Source organism: Corvus hawaiiensis, chromosome 6 (assembly GCF_020740725.1).
Source record: "Corvus hawaiiensis isolate bCorHaw1 chromosome 6, bCorHaw1.pri.cur, whole genome shotgun sequence".
In the NCBI taxonomy this organism is placed as follows: Eukaryota; Metazoa; Chordata; class Aves; order Passeriformes; family Corvidae; genus Corvus; species Corvus hawaiiensis.
Genome location: NC_063218.1, coordinates 59,029,218 through 59,050,577, shown reverse-complemented (window position 1 = coordinate 59,050,577; position 21,360 = coordinate 59,029,218). Strand labels below are relative to the sequence as shown.

The window sequence follows — 21,360 nt, the reverse complement described above, 5'->3', positions numbered from 1 at the left end:
GGCCACTAGGAACCCAATCCCACATCAAATAAATCAATATGAAGATTCTTTCTTATGTCCGTGGTAGATTATAAACTCCACCTTCCACTCCAACAAGATAATGAGGACATGCAGCAACAGGAAGGGAAATAAAATCTGATTTTCTCCTGGCATATTTGAAGGAGGAATTTGCTAGTTGAGGAGGACAAAGAGTGTCATGGTAGACAATGCACTTGACTCTATTTATGCAAAAGTTCAGGAGGTTTTGCCATTGTCCTACACAATCATACCTATTCCTTGCCTTGAGCTGGTGAGCCAGATCAAGAGATTGACTCACTGCTTTGAGCAGGGATTTGAATGCGAGATCCCAAAAGAATAACTTGGAAGAGGGCCTGTTTTTGCCTGTAAAAGCTTCTTCCCCCCAAGATTAAAGCTTAATTTTAAGGTTATTCATTTACTCATGCAAGCTTCTCTATATATGTTTGATTTTGAAGAAGGTCTATAAGAAAAACAGGTACCATTCATCTTTGACACTATCCTTAGGTAGCTGCACATCATTTTTAAGAATTCTCTCTCTTCAGGACTGTCTTTCAGCTATCACAGACATGATGGTGGAAACCCTTGAGACAATCTTACATGAGAATGATGATGTGAGTAGCACTGACAATGTAAACTATATTATTCAAGCAGTTTAGCACTTTTTAAAACGTTTTCAGAACTTTTATCTTTACTAAAAGGTAAAGACTGCATGGGAAAGCAGCACATACCTTTGGATCTGCCAATGCATTAATGACATTTCCAAGAGCAAGCAGGGACCTGTTAATATTTGTTCCTTCTACAAAACGAGCCCCCTTGGCATTTGTTGCATTGGCACGTTCGGATCCTGCCAGGTCAATGAGAGACATCTTGGCAATACGAATATTTTGATTAATACTAGCTGTTTTATCTTGCTGCCGTAGGTAAATCTACAATTTAAAAAAAAAAAATTAAAAAATAACCACTTACCAATCTAAGCAATAAGTTAATTTCATAGTGTAACAACTGTTTTTGGACATTTATATTGGAATCCTTGTAATACAAGTTAAATCTTGTAGTACATATCTAATGTCAACAGTCAGTTTGACCTAATGGAAAATAGTCAATCCATTTCTGACACCATTTAAAGTTCCTTGTTTCATGCATTAGTAAGGAAAGAAGCAGAGTATAGTTGCACTGAGTTTGACTGAGGTAGAGTTAATTTTCTGTGCAGCAGCCCACATGTTGCTTCCAGACTTGTGAACAGACAGTGCTGATAACACACACTGATGATGAGCTTTTGCTGAACAGCAGTTGTATGGTGTCAAGGCAGTGGGCAAGAGGTTGCAAGCAAACAGCTGACCCCAACTGACTGCAAGTTGCTCTGAGTAGCCATTGCTTGAGGAATGACTGGGCATTGGTCTGATGGCGGCAAGTAATTGCCCCCCCGGCACTTTCCCCTCACTTAAGTGAATCACAAGGTACCTCCCTTCTCTTGCTTCTGATTCTCTCCTCCGTCCTGCTGCAGAGGATTAAGAGACCAACTGGCCCAGGCTCACAAAGCAGCAAAGATAAGTGAGTTTTTTACCAGGAAAATTAATTTCACAGCTCTTGATTCTTCTGCACTAAAAATGCTTATCACACTCCTGAACTTTAAATTGAAAGAGGTGTTCCTTTTTCAAATGCACGTTTAAGGGGTATGCCATAAAGATATGTATAGGGATAAACCAGGAAAAGGCTGGCCTTTCAGTGATTTAGACTTAATTGTATCTTCCATTAATAGGAAACAACACTCATTTACTGCTGTGAAAATACACTCCAGGATTTTTTCAAATGTGATGCCTCCTGAGGCCAGTTGTTCCCCTCCCATCTTTCTTGAAATTTTCATGGTACCAAGATGTACAAAGAACCAAACACTTTTGCTTCCTTCTGCTGGTGAAGATGTTCTTTCTTCAGGTTTATAAGGAAGTAGGCAAAGCAGGAATATACGGTCAGTAAGAAGAATCAAAGTTATCCTCACATGGCTTTATACTCTTTCAGGATTCTCTGTATATTTCCCCTTCTTCCATGTTGAGTGCCTTGCCATTTGTTTATATGGCTAATGGTTACTGACACATTCATGAACGCCCTTCTGGACAATGAATTAGGAAAGAGCTGTCATGAATACAAGGTGACTGACTAGTAAAGACAGTATCTCTCTACTTCTGTAGCTTTAAGCTTTGTGCATGAGAAATGAAGTCTTCACAGTTACCTTGTAACAGGAAACAGATTGACAAGAATTGTGAATGAATAAAATAAAATTCTTATGACTTGCCATGAAATGTAGATCTATTTCAAATACATATGTTTCTATACCAAACAGTACAACTAAGTTCAGCTGTACTATTTCCAGTATAACAGACAAAAACCCCAAGAACCTCAGGCTGAGAACCTACTACCAGAACAACACAGTAACTATCGTTAATGAAGTAGGGAAAGGTGGAGTGACAGCCAAACTACGTTGTACACTCAAGCTTTTGTAAAAATTCAAAAGATACAGGAAATGCCCCAAAACAGAACCCTCTCAATAGAACAGTGTGGCAATTTGGATTTTCCTCTCAGATGCAGTGATTGCCTGACCCAGACAGATATTTTAAACATAAGACACGTGTTACAGTAAGGCAAAACTTGCATCTCTAAAATCAGCTCAGAATGTCCTGGGCCAATATTTAACCAATTTCTGAGTCAGTTTCAGAAAATATCCTGCTCCCATAAAGTTAACAAGAAAAGTCAAAAATACCGTATCTCTACAAAAAAAGCAACTCTTAATAGAAACATTAAAAACAAAGGGCAGTTATGACAGCACTGGGGACTTCTCATCACTTACATCTCTGGAAACAATGACAATTCTGTTATGCAGAATGTCAGGGATTTGTGGAAATAGATGAGAAACTGATTTATTTAATTGCTTGCCACTTTTAGAAATGTACCAAGAAAAATTCTGCTGGTAATAAAATCCAGAGCTTTTTCCTGAGTAAAGGTAAGGGAGATAAGACATCCCAGCCCAGCAAGTAAACAAACAGAAATCAGCAGTTCACTCTGATCTGTCTCTAGCACTGTATCTTGAGTCTTTCTAAAGGCAGCACACATGCACAACAATGCAGCTCTCAACCCAAAGAACTTCAAAAGAAGTCTTTGTGCGATCATGTACAATGCACAACAAGGGCAGACCTCAGGGGAAATTAAAAACAGGAAAGGCAATTTCAAACATAAGTTTAAGGTATATAGGAAAACAGAAGCTTTTAGAGTGCCAATGACCTTTGTTCTGTGACATATTTAGAAGCTATTTTTCTTTTTTTTAAACTTTGCTATAGTTATTTAGCATTATCTAAGTCTGCAGATAACTGTTAAAAACTTCCCAACGGTTAAATGCTGTAAGGCAAGGACCAGAATCAAATTTATTTTAATATTTTTCAACCCAGAGTGGATCAAATAAATAATTCAAGGTATTGCTTTGCAGTATATAACAGCAAACAGAAAAAAACCCAAAAAAAAGACACTGCTGATAACAGGACTAGTTTTTAAATATCACAGGTTATATTTAAAAAGAGAAGTCAGAAGAATAAGGCAGTATAGCCAACACCAAAAATCTTTGGAGAAGTCTTTAAGTTTTAGCATATTTGTGATGCCTAGGTTTTAACTTTCATATTTTCCTGATTCTGTACTGCTTAGAGTGTAACTCTGAGGTTTCTTGTAGCTTGCTAATTTCTGCTCACTTGTGCTGGGCAGACTAACAAAGCCTCTCCAGACCTGCTCTCCAAGGTCACCCAGACCATCCTAGGCCCAAAAAGTATAATCAAAAGAGCTTCTAAGGAGGGCCAGCAGAAGAGAAATTACATCACTGAACTGAACCTTTAACTGGAGAATTAACCCTGATATGCAAATGAACCAAACCTATAAAGGTGTGAAGAACTCGTGACCTGTTGTCCATCTCGGGGTCTATTTTGGCAATAGCCTGTGGCTCCCAGGGTGTACCTTTGAAGGCCTTTCAAATAAATACCTATTTTATTCTTTTACTCCTGTCCAGTCTCTGTTTCTGGGAGGCCTCTTAAGGCATCAGTTCTTTGGCACTCCAGATGGGACAACGAGGCTTCCAAAAATCCTCTGGGACTCAGAAAGATCCAGCTCAGCTCCCCCCCCCCTCGGCTGGCAGCCGGGGGGGGAGGGGCAGTTGCAGCAGTCCAGGAGGCAGAGGAGCTCCAAGAGCCCAGAACTCTCCAGATCCAGCACAGAAGCACATGAGTAACTGAATAAAGGTGGTATTCTGTTGTTAACACCTGAATTAGGTGTTAAGAGATCTCTTGTAGTTAGTCTGGGGACTCGGGAGGGTCCAAGGGGGTTTCCTTTGGTGTTTCCCCTTTCTGTTAGCTTGGTAGCTCGTGAGAGCTTATCAGGGAACGTCCCATTCAGGGATTTAATTTTCCCTGTGTCAGTTTGTTCCTGCCTTGTGAAAAGGTTAGGAGGATTGTAGCCAACACCCTTTGGTACACAGCCAGGTGGTGCAGAGGCTTAGGGCTTAGATCGTATTTCCAGCCACAGTTTGTATCCCCAGGATTGTGGGTTCAAATCCTACCTTCTTTAGTTTTCTCTCTTTGCTTTATAGAGGGTTCTTAGATCTTGTTGCTTTATTTTCGCGAATTTTCTGTTTATAAGCATAAAACCATGGGTGATAATATTTCTTGTATGGGGACTGAAGTACCGCTGAACACTCCTTTAAAATTTGTATTAGATAACTGGGCAAAGTTGATTGGCAAAGATAAAACCACTCTAGAATTGGGAAATCGCTTTGCTGATGAAACAGCAAAAAGGGCTGCAGAAAAAGGTGTTCTTCCAGTAATTCCACAAAAAAAGATTGACTTGTCAGGTTTCACCCCAAAATATGATCACGCAAACCACAAGTTAATTAATTAAGTTTCTTAAGGCTGAGATCACAGAAAATGGATGGGCTGTCACACCCGCACATCAGGTTGTAGTCCCACCTCTTACCCTTCGAGAGCTAGCTCGAAGAGAACATGAAAGTACACATTTCGGGGCTGAAAATCTTCTGAAACATCTAAAGAAGGTAGTAATAGGAAAGGGAATGGCAGATATTGTACAATCAGTAGTGAGCAGGTGCGAAATCTGCTGCAAAACCAATCCTGATACAAGGAAAAGAGTTGTGTTAGGAGTAACAAAGGCAGGGGATCTTCCTGGAGATTACTAGCAAATAGACTTTGCTGAGTTACCATGCAAAGAAGGATACAGGTACATACTGGTGTTGATTGACACTTTCAGTGGATGGCCTGAAGCTTACCCCTGTCACACTAACACAGCCAAGGAGGCAGTAAAGTTTTGCTTCATCATATAATACCAAGGTTTGGGGTTCCTTTAGGTATGTCCTCAGATAGGGGACCACATTTTGTTCCAATGTGATTCAAGAAGTTAGCCGAATTTTGGGAATTGCTTGGGGTCTGCACCTTACAGACCGCAAGCAAGCAGTAAAGTGGAACGCATGAATGGGACCCTTAAGGCACAAATTAGCAAAATTTGTCAAGAGACATCCATGACATGGGTTCAGGCCTTGCCTATAGCTTTGCTGAGGATCCGCATACAACCAAGGCGGAGGGATAACATCAGTCCCTATGAAATACTGTATGGCAGACCATATCAGATTCCACATGTTCCAGGTGAAATTCACATGAGGGGAAAACTTGATTTGCAAAGATATCTAATGGCTTTAGGTTCTACTTTGCAGAAGCTCCAGAATTACATTGTGTTATCCAGACCCATAGGACTGGACACTCCTGCACATCCCTTCCAGCCTGGAGACTGGGTCTATGTCAAGTGGTGGGACAGTGATCCTCTACAGGCCAAGTGGAGAGGACCATTCCAGATTTTGTTGACCACCCTCACCCCAGTCAAAGCGGCTGACAAAGGACCCTGGATTCACTACTCCAGAGTTAAGAAGGCTTCTGCTCCTGAAATAACTGAGAAAACAGAGACTGATACAAATGAAGATGATGTAGTTCAAATGATTTTTTCCCTGTGCTTATTATTTACGCAGTTGGTAACACTGACTCAGGTTTGGAACCAAATTTTGCATATGATTCTAGTCCAGAGTATATCCAAAGACATTCCTTTGGATACAAAATTAATAATTGACACGTGAACTGAAGTGGAAAGATCAACAAAATTTGTTTACAATTTGAGAATCAACTTAGATCTTACATTGGATAACATTCAAAGATGATTGTATCTTCCACATCCTGGTTTCATGGTTACCAAACTGACCCTAGATCACAGACTGTTTGTAATGATTGTAATCCTAGTTCTTGTTTATAGATATATACTGCTGTTAGACACATATTATTAGTGGATATTAGAATATTTAAAATAGAGTCTAGACAAGGTAGAGGCCTTGTTAAGCCTCTAAAGGGGGGAAATAATGCCTAGGTTTTAAGTTTTATATTTTCCTGATTCTGTACTGCTTAGAGTGTAACTCTGAGGTTTCTTGTAGCTTGCTAATTTCTGCTCACTTGTGCTAGGTAGACATAACAAAGCCCCTCCAGGCCTGCTCTCCAAGGTCACCCAGACCATCCTAGGCCCAAAAAGTATAATCCAAAGAGCTTCTAAGGAGGGCCAGCAGAAGGGCCTCCCCAGGGGAGGGGAAATTACATCACTGAACTGAACCTTTAACTGGAGAATTAACCCTGATATGCAAATGAACCAAACCTATAAAGGTGTGAAGAACTCGTGACCTGTTGTCCATCTTGGGGTCTATTTTTGGCAATAGCCTGTGGCTCCCAGGGTGTACCTTTGAAGGCCTTTCAAATAAATACCTATTTTATTCTTTTACTCCTGTCCAGTCTCTGTTTCTGGGAGGGCTCTTAAGGCATCATTTGTACAACTCATTTCTGAAAACTAAGAATCATGATTTAATTTTCTAAAACTTGATCCATACCAGGATATTAGAAAATCACTTTACTGTAAAAATTAACATTAACCAAAAAAGTAAAATAAGAAAGTACTACTTGAGATTCTTATACTCAGACATATAACTGCATTCTGTAAATTATTTTTCCCAGAGAAATGCTAAGCAACTTCATGAAAACAGAAAGCATTAAAAAAGCCACCAATAACTTTCAGTTTATAACATTACAATATCGAAGTATATTAAAGCTCAAAATTACCATTTTACATAACAGTTATTTCCTCTAAGGAACATATGTTAAGAAGGTATAAGTACATATTTTATATATAATAAGTTTGAACTATTGGAACTAGAGACCTTTTCATTGAATTCATTTTTTCAAACATAAACACTACGAACCATTACATACTTCTAAGGAATAAGGAGTCAACAAGAAGAGTAAACTGGAAAACTTCAATCCTCTCTTCTCCAAACTAAGGTTCAACACAGTTTAAAAGTAAAAGCTTCCACTGTATCCAAATTTAAACAAAAACTGCAACTCACAGTAATGTCCACCGTTTATTGGCTATATCATCTTACCTGAAAGACAGCATGGGACCGGGAAGAGGAGGCATTCACATCTGTGGGATGCTGAGTTCTATTTTTATTTCCATAATCCAACATCTGAAGGATTTCCTCTGCTGATTTAGGCTTTAAGAGTAGAGCACAAGACAAATGGAGTTTTCTTTCCATCAATTATAGGAATACACTGATTCTAAAATACATTTACATTAATATTCACCTTCAAAAAAAACCCCACAAACTTAAAATTTTAGCTACCTAGCAATAAGAGAAATGGAGGCACTTTTGAAATGGAGGCACTTCAAACAAATATTCTCAGCTAAAAAGTAGTAAGGTATGAAAAGCAAGCACTTAAGCACAGCCACTTAAATCAGAAAATATTTTTAGTAAAGAATTCAAACAAATCTGAAAGATTCTCCATAGTTAGAATCAGCCTCTTTTAAGAATGTCTGACTTAAATTAGTATATCACTATTTAATCCATTAGTACAGGAAAAGTTCTTTCCTCACAAGACTCAAGGTTTGGGAAGAAGGATGTTTATAGACCTAGCCAAACTTAGAATATTGTTTCCTGTCACAGCATGTAACATACACTAGAAAGCTGCAAGAAAATAGGTCCATAGGAATTGATTTTCAGATTGGACAACTAAGTTCTATCACTGACCTTACCAAAGACTTGCTGTGCTGGCCTGGAAAAGTAATTTAACATGGAACTTTTCAAACATGGTTATTTACAAACAGAAACAACCTTTAGTCTTCACAGTGGTGTAGAGCACTCCAAGATGGCAATGATGGCAAAGCCAAGATGTTTTAGCCAAAAAATAAATCTTCCAAAACTTGCTGGATGAGCATCCAGCCAAGGGTACCCTTTTGATAATAAGGACTGAATGCTTCTATATTTGCATTCAATAAGATTAGCAGGTTTTTTCCACAATGTGCTTTTAACTAATTAATTAGGTTTGCAAGTTACTGATGCTTATGGCCAGAAAAGAAACTCACTAGGAAATTACCAAATTCCATACAACTTTCAGAAGAATGGGGATGTTTCTCAATCATCTCAAGCACATTTTAATTGTCTATTGATATTTACATACCTGATGTAATGTCAGACCTTGAACTACCACCCCTTGCTGGCCATCTTCACGAACAGCCAGAGGCCCAGAGTTGACCAGCAGATCACGTATCTGTTCATTGTAAACCTTTGAAATGGAATTTAAAATACTTTATTAAAATATCCTCCCATAGATGACAGAATTAAACTTAAATAAACAGAAATCACCTGTCTGTTTTAACACTCCTTTAAGACAAAGTAGTGAATTCATGCTGTAATTTTTTTTCAAACATTTTTCCTACAGCGAGCTTAAAATATTCAATTCACTTGATTTCTTTTTAGATTTTAGAAGTAATTCTTTCTAGTAAATAATCTTAGTCGTTATTGGAAAAAAAAAATTGCCTTTTTTTAACAAACCCCAGTTTTGCAACAAGCATGAATCCAAAGCATTTATTTCCCTCCATTGTTCATCACAACCCATACTTCAGCAATATTTCTTAGTTCAAATCTACTTCCATTAAAACTGTTAAATGTCTTATTACTTGGTCTGTGGAAGTATATGGCAATGTAAACTTTCTCCATCTCCTTCCACCCCTCCCAAATACCAACTGGAGTCCATTAAGACTTTGAGGGAGCTCAGAAGATAACCATTTTACTAGCACTGCTCAGCAGCAGTGCCAAAACATTTACTTGTAGAAACAGAACACCACTTTGTTGTGCTTTTACACAATGCTTATAGGATGTTATTATGCAGTCCTAAAATATTACCCTGAAATGATATTTTCTTGTACACATCAACACATGTTTAGAGGCATGTAATTGATCAGCAAGACACAAATCATGAACATTCAGTGAATATATTAGAAGCAGTTGTCCTTTATGGGCAGCCTTCTGTAAAACAGTAACAGGTGCCTAGGAACACCAAGTTTGCAGAGCACAATACAGTTCCACTCCTGTAAGGACACATTTTGTCAAGCCCCAGAAAGGACCAGTGGAAAGCAAAACCAGCTTGTCTTTATTTATAAAATATGACTTGTTAAAAGCAACACACCAAATGCAGGAACTCACCTCTAAATAAGAAACAGCAACATCACATGTTTTATCTTCTTTTATTTGATCCATGCGTTTATAAAGTGTCATCATAGTTAAGTACATGACTCCAGGATCTTCAGGAGAACCTAACATTGTATGCGTCTTTCCAGCTCCTGTTGCACCATATGCAAGCACTGAATTTTCCCCACAAAAACAAGAAAGTAAAAATAATTTATTTGTAAGCTAATCAGGAATGCAAAAGTCAAATGAACATTCAGAGACTTCTGTCATGCTGCACAACTGTTTCATAAACAGATCAAGGTTCTTACTTAGGCTTCACCTTTCACATCTATAATTAGAGAGAGGTGTTTCAAAAAACATTTTTAAGTTTTCAGTTCAAAATTCATTCACTGACATGTTACATGAAAATATTATTTACTTACTCTCGTAACCCTGAGCCATCAACTTACTGCTGATAGCCACTTCATTTCCTCACCACATTCCAGTAGCTAATTAAAAAACCCCAAGATCTTAAAGAGCTCATAAAGTAGGTTACCACACACTCAGTGACACAACTGCTTCTGCTTGAATAACTCTATAGGACTCCCATTAGCACATATATTTCAGATAAGACTCCCAAGGCTATTATAACCTTGACACAAACTTCTTTTAAAAGGAGTAGAGCTATCCTAACTTCCATATACTAAAAAGTCAGCCTTTCATACCTATGAATTAAAACACAATGCTTTATTTCTATCTCAGGCTTTTTTGAATGCCTCTGCAGCCATTGGATACAATGGTAGAAACTTTGAGAAATTTATTGAAGTTTTTTAATTAAAGAAGATAAATAGCAAAGTTACCTGTACAGTTATATCCATTTAAGAAGCCATCAATTAGACTTTTGGTAGTGTGCTCAAAAACTTCCAACTGGGATGAACTCTCATCAAAAATGGCATCAAACATAAATTTAAGATCTTTCCTTTGTCTTTTGTTAATGTCCCTATGGATCAGTCTCTTCCTGTTAAAGAAGCTAACTTCTTCCTCCTTTGGGTCAAAGACCAATACATGCTGGTCAATAACATGGACAACCCTGCTAAAGCTGCCCTGCTTTTCCTTTTGGGTCTCTGGACGGACACGGACTACCACTTTCACATGATTACAGACATCTTCTTCCTTAGCAGGAGTCATCCCTTCTGTCCCTCAGCTTCACTTCGAAGACTCTTTCAAATCGAACAGCCGAATCTTTTCTGCAATTGACAAGATAGGTTTTATTTGCAGTATAATGCCTTTTACTCTTTCAAACAGTTCACACATTTGATCAGGCACCTATTCTGGATCCACCCACCACTTGTCAGTGGACTGCTCCAATGGCAGTGCGACTTTGGGAAACATTATAACTGGCCTGAAAGGTTGACTTAATTCAGCACAGCTTTCAGAAAGCCAACTAGCACTTCCCCAGTAAACTCTTAAGTTTATTTTAGAATTTAAACTACTAAATTACCTACATGCTTTCCTTTATAACAAACCAAGCTTTCAGATGAGATATCTGATATTTCAGATTTCTGTAGACCAAAGCGAGTAGTTTCTTTGTTCTTCAGCTGAAAGAGGAGCTGCCTATGTTGCACTCCCCGGCTTATTGATATAGTCACGTTGCACGTAGGTTTAAGGAGAGCTAAAGCGGGATTTACGTTAACGTGCCTTGCATGGGATACAGTAACCGATACCAAAATGGAATTTCCTCTAAATAGCCCATTTTTGTTGTTGACAGGGCTGTTCGTTCACCCTTAGAAGTGAGCAGTAACCTACACGGTAAACGCTCTCAGTGACGCTTTTGCCGCTCCAGGGCCAGCTCTCTCAGCCGAGCGGCCCCCCGGCCGCGGCATAACCGGGACACGGGGAGAGGGAACACCCGGGGCAGGTGAGCAGCGGGGCCGCGGCCCAGGCCCGCTCGGCTCTCTCGGCCCCCTCCTTACCCCATTGCAGACAGCTCTTCCACGGGGCATGCTCCAGGCTCGGCCCTAGGAGCCAGAGAATTGCCCCTCCATGCCCGCCACAGAAACGCCTGCCCCGGCACACACCCTCCGGGCCGCGCCCACCACCGGTCTCACCCCGGCATTCACCCTCCGGGCCGCGCCCATCCCTGGTCCCATCCCTGATCTCACCCCCGGCACTCACCCTCCGGACCGTGGCCACCGGTCACGGTGCCCGGTCTCACCCCCGGGCCGTGCCCGCCGCGCACTCACCCGCGGGCCGCGGCCGCACCAACCGCCATCCACCGGCCGCCGAATTCAAACACAAGCAGGCCGCCCTCCTCGCCTTCTCATTGGCTGCCTCCCGTGACGTCAGCAGAGCGACGGCGCCAGCGGTAAGTGCGCGGGGTCCGCGGGGCGGAGGCGGCGGCAGCGGCAGAGCTCACGGGGAGGGACGGGGTGCGCTCGGGGCTGCCGGGCGCGTGGTCGGTCGCTGGGTCGGTCGGTCCGCGTGTCCCGCTAGCCCGGCTTGGGCGGGGACAGCCCACAGCCTCTTCCTCCCGCACCCCGCCGTGGGGCCTGGCGCGGGCCTGGGTGCGGGCTGCTCACGCTTCTCCGGCTGCCTCTGATAAAAAGTGTTAAGAGGTGGAATTTTTATCCTCGCTGCCTTTACCTTCTGCTTTAGTACAAATCCCGATCTTCAGGCGGCAGCCTGCAGTTGTGCTCGAGTGCCGCTTTAGACGTGTGGTGTTATACGTTTCTTGCTCACTTCTAAGGAAAAGATCTCCAGTTGTGTAGAATGAGGGTGGTTGTAAGCAAAGTGTGTCTCTCGTGTTAACCACACGTCTTGGGCTCGTACCAGTGTCGGTCAGTGTGAGTAGGATGGTGGAACACACCTTTAGTGGTCTAACCCCAGGCAGCAGCCTGGCCCCAGGCAGCCGCTCCTCACGCCTTCACCAGTGGGACTGGGGAGAGAAGGGGAAGGGTAAAAAGGTAGAAAACTTGGGGGCTGAGATAAAGAGAATTTAATAGGGAAATCAAAAGCTGTGCAGACAAGCAAAGCAGAACAAGGAATTAGTTCCCTACTTCCCACGGGCAGGCAGGTGTTCAGCTATCTCCAAGGATACAGGTAACGGTTACTTGGGAAGACAAATGACATCGCTCCAAACATCCTCTTCCCTCCACTCGCTATACGGAGCATGATGCCATTTGGTCTGGAGTATCCCTTCAGTCCAGTTGGGTCACTTGCCCCAGCTGTGTCTCCTCCCTGCTGTGTTTGGCAGAAATCCAAAACACAGCCCCATATTAGCCACTGTGAAAAAAATTAATCAAATTAACCACCCCAACCACAACCAGCACAGCATACCATGGTAAATATGTGTGTTTTCTGTAGACGCACTGTGGTTTGTTGCAAAACCTCACATCTGTATGTCTGTTCAAAGTTAGAATGATATGCACTTTCAAACTTAAAGTAGGGGGAATTACTGCCCAGATGAGGCTTAAATTATCAGGAGAGTAACTTTCTCAGCCTATTCTTATGCAGGCAAAATACTGGTAGCCACTGGCAAGGTAAATTCAAGAAAAGCATGTATCTGATAGTGAAAATAATCTGCTTATTGCTTGAACATGATTGATTTGTAGATAATATTGAAAGTTCTGAAAACGTTTTGCTGACATCTATAAAGCTGCCCAACTTGGAATGTGTATTGCTTTACCTATAGCATTTCCACTTTATTATTTAAACAAACACACTATTTCAAATACTTGTTTGAAAGTAATTCCTGACATCTACTGCTCTTATAGGTCGATCAACTCCAAAATGTTATCTCAATATCTGTGCCAAGTTTGCAAATGTTTGTTTCTGCGCAACTTGAAACTGGAGTCAGTAAAGGTGGCTAGTTTGGCCAGAAGGATCCATTCTTCATCAAATAAGCTTTCTGACTCGGAGTCAAAGGAGCAAACTGTCCGGAAATGTGAAACTGAAGAGTTGCCTCAGAGTACAGAAAACAGTAATTTTGGAAGACTTCACATACCAGTGATGCTGGAGGAGGTTGTTAATTGTTTATCCCCCCAGCCAGGTCAGGTGAGTTAAATGATTGATTAACATTTGTGATCCATTAACAGTCCAGCAGAAAAATTCGTGCAGTGTAGGGATAACTTTTGTTTAGAGAAATAAAGGGATGCTCTTAAACAATCAATTGTAGCTTTTAAAGGTTCTAAATTGTTTTGAAGTTCGAATTAAGACTCTGTATTAAAACTAATAAAGTTCTGGTGTCTGTATGCCTGAATCCCCAGGTAGGTGGTATTTGTTAAAACTGTTGAATTTGACTATTCTGTTGCTTTTGTGCTTGTCTTTCTGAATTGCACTTGTGTATTCTTGCGGTTATGTTAATTACTCATAGTAGTGGGAAGTTCTCATATAGGGTTACGTCATCAGTTTTTGAAGAACCCTCTTCCTCTTGTATAAGAGGTGGTAAGTATGTAGGTTTTAAAAATGGTCATCATCCCTTGTTCTGAGACAGTTATTTCCATGGTTGGAGGTATTTCCTTAAGATATGCTTTCACTGCATGAGGTGTGCTGCAGAGGTACTGTAGGTATAAAATGGCTCTGTGGTACCAGAAATGGTTTAGCCTCATTAGCATGGAACTAGTACAAGCCTTCATATTTGGGTATGGTACTGTAAGTAGTGTGCTTTTGTTATCTAGGCTAGTTCAGGTCTTTACACTGCTGTATTGATATAGCTACATAACGTGTATAGTCCAAGTATATGGTTACACACGTCCTTGAACAAAAATGATACACAGTGAAATGTTTTTTGTCTGGGTGGTCTTACTATTCATTTGAAAGGATTTTTTATATAATGCAAATTCTTAAATAATGTTCACATTTCACATACTTTCATCTGGGATGTTAGTGCTTATGTTAGCTTCATAGAATCTTACTAATTTAGGCCTATCAATGTGTAGTTTTACTACAAAGACTGAAACAATAGATAAAGAAGTAGAAAGGTCAAAGTCTGTGTATGTTTTTATTTTTATTTGAAAACGGCATCATCCAACAGTGGCAAGTTTGAGGTGAATTCAGTGATGAAAAATTTGCAGTCAAATCTTGTTGTGTTGCCTTGTGTATCATTTTAAGTCTTTGAAGAAACTGAAAATGCAAATAGTGTTGATACACGTTTGTCGCTGTTGTACCGAGGACGGCGAGAGGAACGACACAGAATTCAAGTCCAGGACAAAATGGGATTATTTAATTAATTACAAACTTGCTTATATAACTTGGTTTGCAATAGAGGAATGATATGATTGGCCCATTGATCAACCACCTACCAGAGTGATTGGCTGAATGGTATAACACCCATTTCCAAAATATTTTTCCCAGTATACCAAAACATTTCTGCACCTGCGAGACAGTTTACAAAATCTGAAATCATTTCCCAGCTAGTCTGCGTGAGAAAGGAGACTTTCACAGGTGGCTGTAGAAAGCTGGAAAATTTCTCTGCTAGCTTTTTAGTATCCACACACATTAGCATACACATTGCTCTTGCATGTGTCCTACTGTTGAAGATACCTAAATTAGAGAAATACATAAGGAACTTTTAGTTCAGATTTCATTCTCATGTCAGAACGATGGTGACGTTTTCACACATTAAATGAACATATAAACTGTGATACACTATGTGAAATATTTTTTCCAGTTGCGTAAGTTTTTACTTAGATAAGACGAGCCTGATGAAGTGACTGTTCATTAAGCTCTGTTGATGTAGAAAAACCTTACCTGGAAACAGAACTTGTAAAAGAAACTGTTCAAGGTTACGAACTATGGAGAATAACTATTACTGCCCCTGAAGATTTTTTTATAATTTAAATATTTATGGATGTAAAATAGCTTATTATTGGGGTGGGATTTTTTTCAGGTCTGTGTATACATGGTTTTGCAGATTCCTAAGCTAGTAGTGAACCACTAATGACTGCTGTAAGAGAGCCCAAGTGTGTTTACCTCAAACAGAAGCATTTATAATACTGCTAACCTGTTCAGCATGACTGAAACTGGAAACTGTTCAGCACTTCCATTTTTCTTTTTCTGTATGTATTTGCAGCACTTTCTGAAGCCTTTAAAAATAAGTAGTGTGCAAGAGGATGCAATGTGTCAACTGAGTTTTGCTAGTGTAAGTGAAAGTTTTAACACAGGTTGAGACATTTTCTCACTAACCTGAGTGGTGGTAATCAGTTTGTATTAACATGGTTATCAACTGTGAGTGTCATATAAATTAACATGTTTATAGTCATGACAGGGAGGTCTACGAACACTTTATTTTGTGGGCAGGAAAGGTAGTGCTCTGATCTTGAATTTAGTTTTTCTGCTTTATTCTCTCCTATGCACATAAAGATTTCCTTTACTTAGCTTTAATAGAGTTATATTCTTTGTTATAAAATAGCTGATTTGGGCCTCTATTTCTTCTTGTGTCCTAAGACAAGGAGTTGCCAATATAAAGAAAATCTAATTAGAAAGATGATGTTCTCCCTATAGTTATGGTCACTGAATGGGATTTTCATTTTACTTATAGAGGTTCTTACAAAAATAAATGTTACTTAAGAGTGAGTCACTGCTGAGATAAAATGTTAGTGCCCTCCTACTGAATATTCTTGTTGACTGTGTCCTTTGGGAAATCTGTTTGTCAGGAGTTTGAGCAATAATACTTCCATTTATCTTTGAATCTTCTTTTTATGCCTTGTTTCGCAAAGTCCCTGTAGTAGTCCTGTCTTTGAAGCAAAGACTACAAATTAGTTTTTACTAATCTACCTCACTTCTCAATGAAAAGTCTGTTGCAGTAAGTCCACACATAAGTAATTTCCTCTTTTAAGTTTACTGTATTGATTACACTACATTTTAATCTTCTCAGTCCACAAGTGTTGTTTGCAAATACCTGACCAATGTTTTTGCAGTTGTCTGGACAATTCTCTCTTCTCTTAAAGAACCCAACATATTTTAAATCAATGTGTTTGGGCATCCAGAAGCATGTTTCCCCAGTTTTCAGCCTGCTTTTTCCTATTTTTTTCCTTTGCAATAGTCCCTTGTCTTTTAAACAGAGATGTGGATCTTTTCCACACACTGTGGCTATAAAGTTAAGTAAAATAATTTAATTAGTAGTGAGTTGTTGTATGAATGCCAGAGGATGAAACTCTGAAATTTTAACTGTTCTTAATGAGAATCTTAAAGGTTTTTGAGTTGGGAAGCTCTAGGAAATGGTAGTGCTCCAGCACCAACAAATACTTCTATATATAATATTTAAACTCCAACTGGAAGAAAAGCAAATATTGTGCCCTTCTCAGATTATATGGGGAAGCCTGTAATCTGGTGACATCTATGGTTTTATATGATTGATTTTATCTATGGTTGAGTATGATCTAGAAGAGACTAAAAGGGCGATACTATAAGGTCTGCTAGTATTATTTGGTTTATGATAGTTCTAGAATTTTTTTTTTTAGTATCTGTAAATTAAATGGTAGGTGGTCAAACTTGAGGTGAGAAACAATGAATGAAACCTTTCATTTTCTCCAGTGTTTAAGTGGTTCATCAGAAGCAGTTATTAGTAGATGATTTTTTACCTCATTATGTTAATTTGTGTCAAAAAAAGGAAGGCAGTTAATTTTCCCCAAAGAGATCTTGTCTGACATCTTCTTGAGTTAGCTGGGACTTACTGTGGATATTTCCCTTTTGATTCTCCATAAAGTTATTCAGATTATTTTTGCTACTTGACACTCATTGAAGAAGGTATCCTCTTTGTCTTGGAAATAACATGTTATGCCTAGTTTCTAGAAAGAGACAAGTATTTCCTGAAAACATGCAGCTTTGCCATGAGCTTTCCTTTTGCTCTTTTGGGTACATATTGCTTTGTTTACAGGATAGTTACTATTTTCACACATCCAAACATCAAATGATTCTTTTTCAGAAGGAGTGTGAGCATGGCCTTCTAAAATAATAGGAAGGAAGTATAAGACATTGCTGACAGTCAGACATTGTTCTGTTGTGAGTGAAGTGCTGCTTGAGCTCTGGAGTTCAAGTTTGAAGACAGTAGCTTTTCACCTCCTGGAGGTTCTGTTGCTCTGTGGGATGTTGATCTGGAGCATGGTCATTTCCTTCCTTTTCTGCAGAGTTAGTTAGTCAAGTAAGAGATGACACTTGAAGGAAGCTGAGGTAGACTGCTGGTGTGAGAAAGCAGAGGCAGTTCTAAAATTGTTGTCTTAGTTTCTGTGTATTCTTGACCATATATCAGTATTCTCTTTCTGCCTTGTACTGAGTATTTGCTTTAAGGCAAAAATAACCTTTCTCTGTACAGCACCCTGCAGAGAGGACTTCTGTTTTGTGACAAAGGTTTCCAAGTACTGTGGTATATAAATAGTTATATGTCTGTGCTGGTGACCAGGGTTCTTATCATTGTATCTCCAAAGCTATCTGCAAATAATTTATAACTGGAATGACCTGTTTACACTAGAGGTTCTCAAAATTGAAGTTTTCTGCAGGGTGTCCAAAGTAAACAGGAATTGAAAAGGGATCTGGAAAAATTAATTCTGAGTTCTCAAGTTGTTCTCTGAGTTTTTTTGTGAAATGCAACCAAAATACCAAGTTTGGAAGGGAATATTAATTGCATCGTGATGCAATTAATATTCTCTTCCAAATACTTGTTTCCAAATACTTGTTTTGGAAAATCACAACACACACATGGACATAGTAAAGTTTTCATTGTTTTAGCCTGTTTTTCACTGGACTTGTAAAATGAATAAGGTGACATAAAGCAATTGATTTCCATAATGTTCTTTATTGTAGAAACAGCTATATTTTTTTTTTTTGGGAAGCATGCTGAAAATATCTTTCCATATGCAAATCTTATGGCTAATTTTTCTCTGTCAGCTGCACAGTGATCTCTGCAGTGATTGTTGTGAAAAAGGAAGATGCAGAAACTTGTGAGAGTCAATAACTTAATACAGAGTAATTCTGAAAATACTCTGGGAGCTACAGAACACACTTTTTTTCCCATGATACTTGACTGTTACTGAGGCATATTGAGAGTTATTTCAGTTGATCATGTAGTTCCTGTGTATTCTTTCTGTCACTCTTATCTTGCCTGATGTCCTGGCTGCACATATTGTAAATTTGCGGAAGAGGCTAGCTGGGCTTCAGATCACAGCTGTGTATGGAACTGTGTAATAAAATGTGTATTGAATGTATATATATGCAAAGTGTACTTCTTTTTGGTTGTATCTAATAGGAAACTACTTAAATGGATTCTCAGCAGATAGCACTGTTTAAAATACTTGGCTAAAATCATACTTTAAGTGGGATTTTTTATTGAAGTTAGCATTTGAAGCTAGTACATGAAAATGGAACACATTTTTAAAACAGTTTTGATTAAGATAGTACTTCAAGTATTTATTATTATTTTAAATAATAATATTGTCTGGTTTTATGATGGTAGTATATATATGCAGATTTGAAAAAGCAGACCCCATTTGTGTACATTCCTTGACTTATAGCCAATTGCTCTGCTGTGACATGCAGTCAAAATAAAATGTAGTAAGGTAGAAGGAGTATTATTTAACAGTGTAATGCCAACAAATGTCATACATGTTTTACAGTATCTGCATCTGTGTGAGTTCCTTCATAAGATCAGAGAGGAAAGAAGGGGACTGGGAAGAAAACAGGACAGGAGGTGGTATTCACAAACAGCTTGCTAGCTGACGAGGCAGAGAAAGACAGTCATGCTCTTCAGTTGTCTTGTTGTTTTGCTGTCTTCTGTAGTGGGCCCTCCAAAAATACAGGGACCTTAGATTCCTTATTGACAGATGACTTAAAACACATGCCATTTATTTGAGAGCACTGCATAACTGTTCTCTATGTTGAAGCTCCTACTGTTGAGTGATTAGACTGTGGTACTGGGAAATGAAAAATGATTTGAATCTGAATGTTGGCAGGATATGAATGAGGCATGGTGAAGAAGACCCTTCAGATTTTACATTTTTTCCTTCAAGAATTTGGTCTTTAGAGAGAAAATAACTAGAATACTTGGATGAGAGGAAGAATAAGTTGATGGCTACAGCTGCACAGGAAGGAATCTTCAGGTTGTAGTTCTTGTGCATCTGCCTGACCACTTCATCTTCCCACCTGCATCATGGCTCTCTTGCAGGCATGTCTAAGTGTTATCAGCAGCCACAAGTAGAAGAGCTCTCACCAACTTTGTTCTGCATCTTTATTGCAGTAGAGGAAGGAAAGCCTGCAGCTGCTATATCCAAAGAGACCAGCAAGGGAACAGGGTCTGCCTACTGAAAACGACTCTGCAGATGTGCAGATTTCGTTTTATGGTGATACTGGGCTAGCTTGCTGTTACGGTTCCATCACATAACAAATGATAGCGCTTCAGGAGACTATTTAAGATGCTGTGTTATAATAAAGCAAGATTCAGTGCTTTCGGGTGACTCAGCTTGTAATGACGCTGTATATGCTCTCCTTTTCTGTTGTGACAGCATTAGTCTTTGCACCTCTTGGGGAAAACTAATAAAATTCACCAGAAAGTAATCTAAGCCCTTTAAATTTTAACTTGAGTGAGCCTGTGTTCTCAGAAAGGGTGATAATTAATATATGTAGCTACTCATTTCCTCCTCATCTAGTACTGTGTGTCTTTAGTCAGCCTTTTGGCTAAGCTTTCTTATTAAATATTTGAATTTGAGTTTGCAAACAGGAATGCAGACTTTTTCTATCACATAAAATATTACTAGCAATTGAAGATCACAGTTGGAGTATGGGAGATATCTGCAGGTTTTGTTTTCTTACTTTGTGTTTTATACTGTTGGGAGTAGTTTTGCACAGAATTGTTCTGGATAAAGAGGTGATTAAAAGGTTAAGCTATTAAATTTGATGTTTAAACGGGTATCTGAAGTCATGCAAATATATGGTCTGATTTTTTTTTAATATTTTTTCTTTTTCCCAGACTTTCTGAGCATGTTATCTTCATTATAGTGATGTTTGCTGATGCTCAGCGTCTTGGGAAAATACTTTTCTAGTAATTGTGTTTTAAACACTGAAATAAATCAGTATTGTTTCAGGCTGACTCTGTATAAAAATAGTATTATTTAATGTCAAATTGATGTAGGAACCTGGGAACCAAAACTTATCAAAAACATGTCCATGGCTTTTTTTGGGTTGACTTACCATAGATAATAAAGAATTAGATTTTTACTTGAGCCTTTCTAAAATTTTCATTGCATCTTAAATATCTCCTCAGTTATAATTGAGGAAGGAAGTTTCTTATGAGGTAGCTGAGGAAGTCAGCTTTTTCTTTTTAAGTCTGATGATTAGCTGAAGTCATTCAGACACTGAAATTTTAATTTCCTATGGAAATGTTAATAATGGTGTGCTTGAGTCATAATGTCATTAAATCTAATTCCAGACAACATTACTCTTAGGAAAATGAGTGAAGTAAATAATGCATAGTGAAGCGAGGTTTGCCAGTGCTGTCTAAAAGCAGGTGACAAAGGCAGGTGGTGGAGGTTTTTGTTTGCTTCTCTTGCCTCTTATGCAAGAGCGAAAGGGGAAGGGGCTTATCTGTGTTCTCTTGCATGGAAAAAACTTGCTCCCAGTAATCTTTCTGGATGTTTCACTCAGCTATGTGAAATGCAGTGTTTGGCTGCAGGTTTCTCACTAAGCAAGGTGTGCCACTTGGCATACATGAGAGGGTCTAGGACATGGCTCCCTTTGCTTCTGGATGTGTGAGGATTAGAGTGGTTTGCCAGTGACTGGACTTTTGC

The 21,360-nt window shown here is 39.2% G+C and overlaps 2 protein-coding genes across 5 annotated transcripts in view; one reads left to right on the top strand and one right to left on the bottom strand.

Moving 5' to 3' along the window:
- Window positions 1–11,923, bottom strand: part of KIF18A (kinesin family member 18A) — a 32,183-nt gene extending 20,260 nt beyond the window's left edge. The window contains exons 1-6 of one of the 3 annotated variants that reach the window (XM_048307034.1): window positions 11,830–11,923; window positions 10,447–10,833; window positions 9,623–9,780; window positions 8,598–8,702; window positions 7,523–7,633; window positions 747–944 (exon numbers count right to left, since the gene is read on the bottom strand). In XM_048307034.1, coding sequence (XP_048162991.1) covers window positions 747–944; window positions 7,523–7,633; window positions 8,598–8,702; window positions 9,623–9,780; window positions 10,447–10,774 — 900 coding nt within the window. In that variant the 5' untranslated portion in view covers window positions 10,775–10,833; window positions 11,830–11,923. Of the gene's footprint in view, window positions 1–746; window positions 945–7,522; window positions 7,634–8,597; window positions 8,703–9,622; window positions 9,781–10,446; window positions 10,834–11,559; window positions 11,637–11,761 lie in introns of those variants that run through there. The other 2 variants (XM_048307033.1, XM_048307035.1) reach the window with 2 other exon arrangements.
- Window positions 11,924–11,979: 56 nt separating this feature from the next.
- Window positions 11,980–21,360, top strand: part of METTL15 (methyltransferase like 15) — a 94,407-nt gene continuing 85,026 nt past the window's right edge. The window contains exons 1-2 of one of the 2 annotated variants that reach the window (XM_048307037.1): window positions 11,980–12,685; window positions 13,360–13,639. In XM_048307037.1, coding sequence (XP_048162994.1) covers window positions 13,376–13,639 — 264 coding nt within the window. In that variant the 5' untranslated portion in view covers window positions 11,980–12,685; window positions 13,360–13,375. Of the gene's footprint in view, window positions 13,640–21,360 lie in introns of both variants that reach the window. The other variant, XM_048307036.1, reaches the window with a different exon arrangement.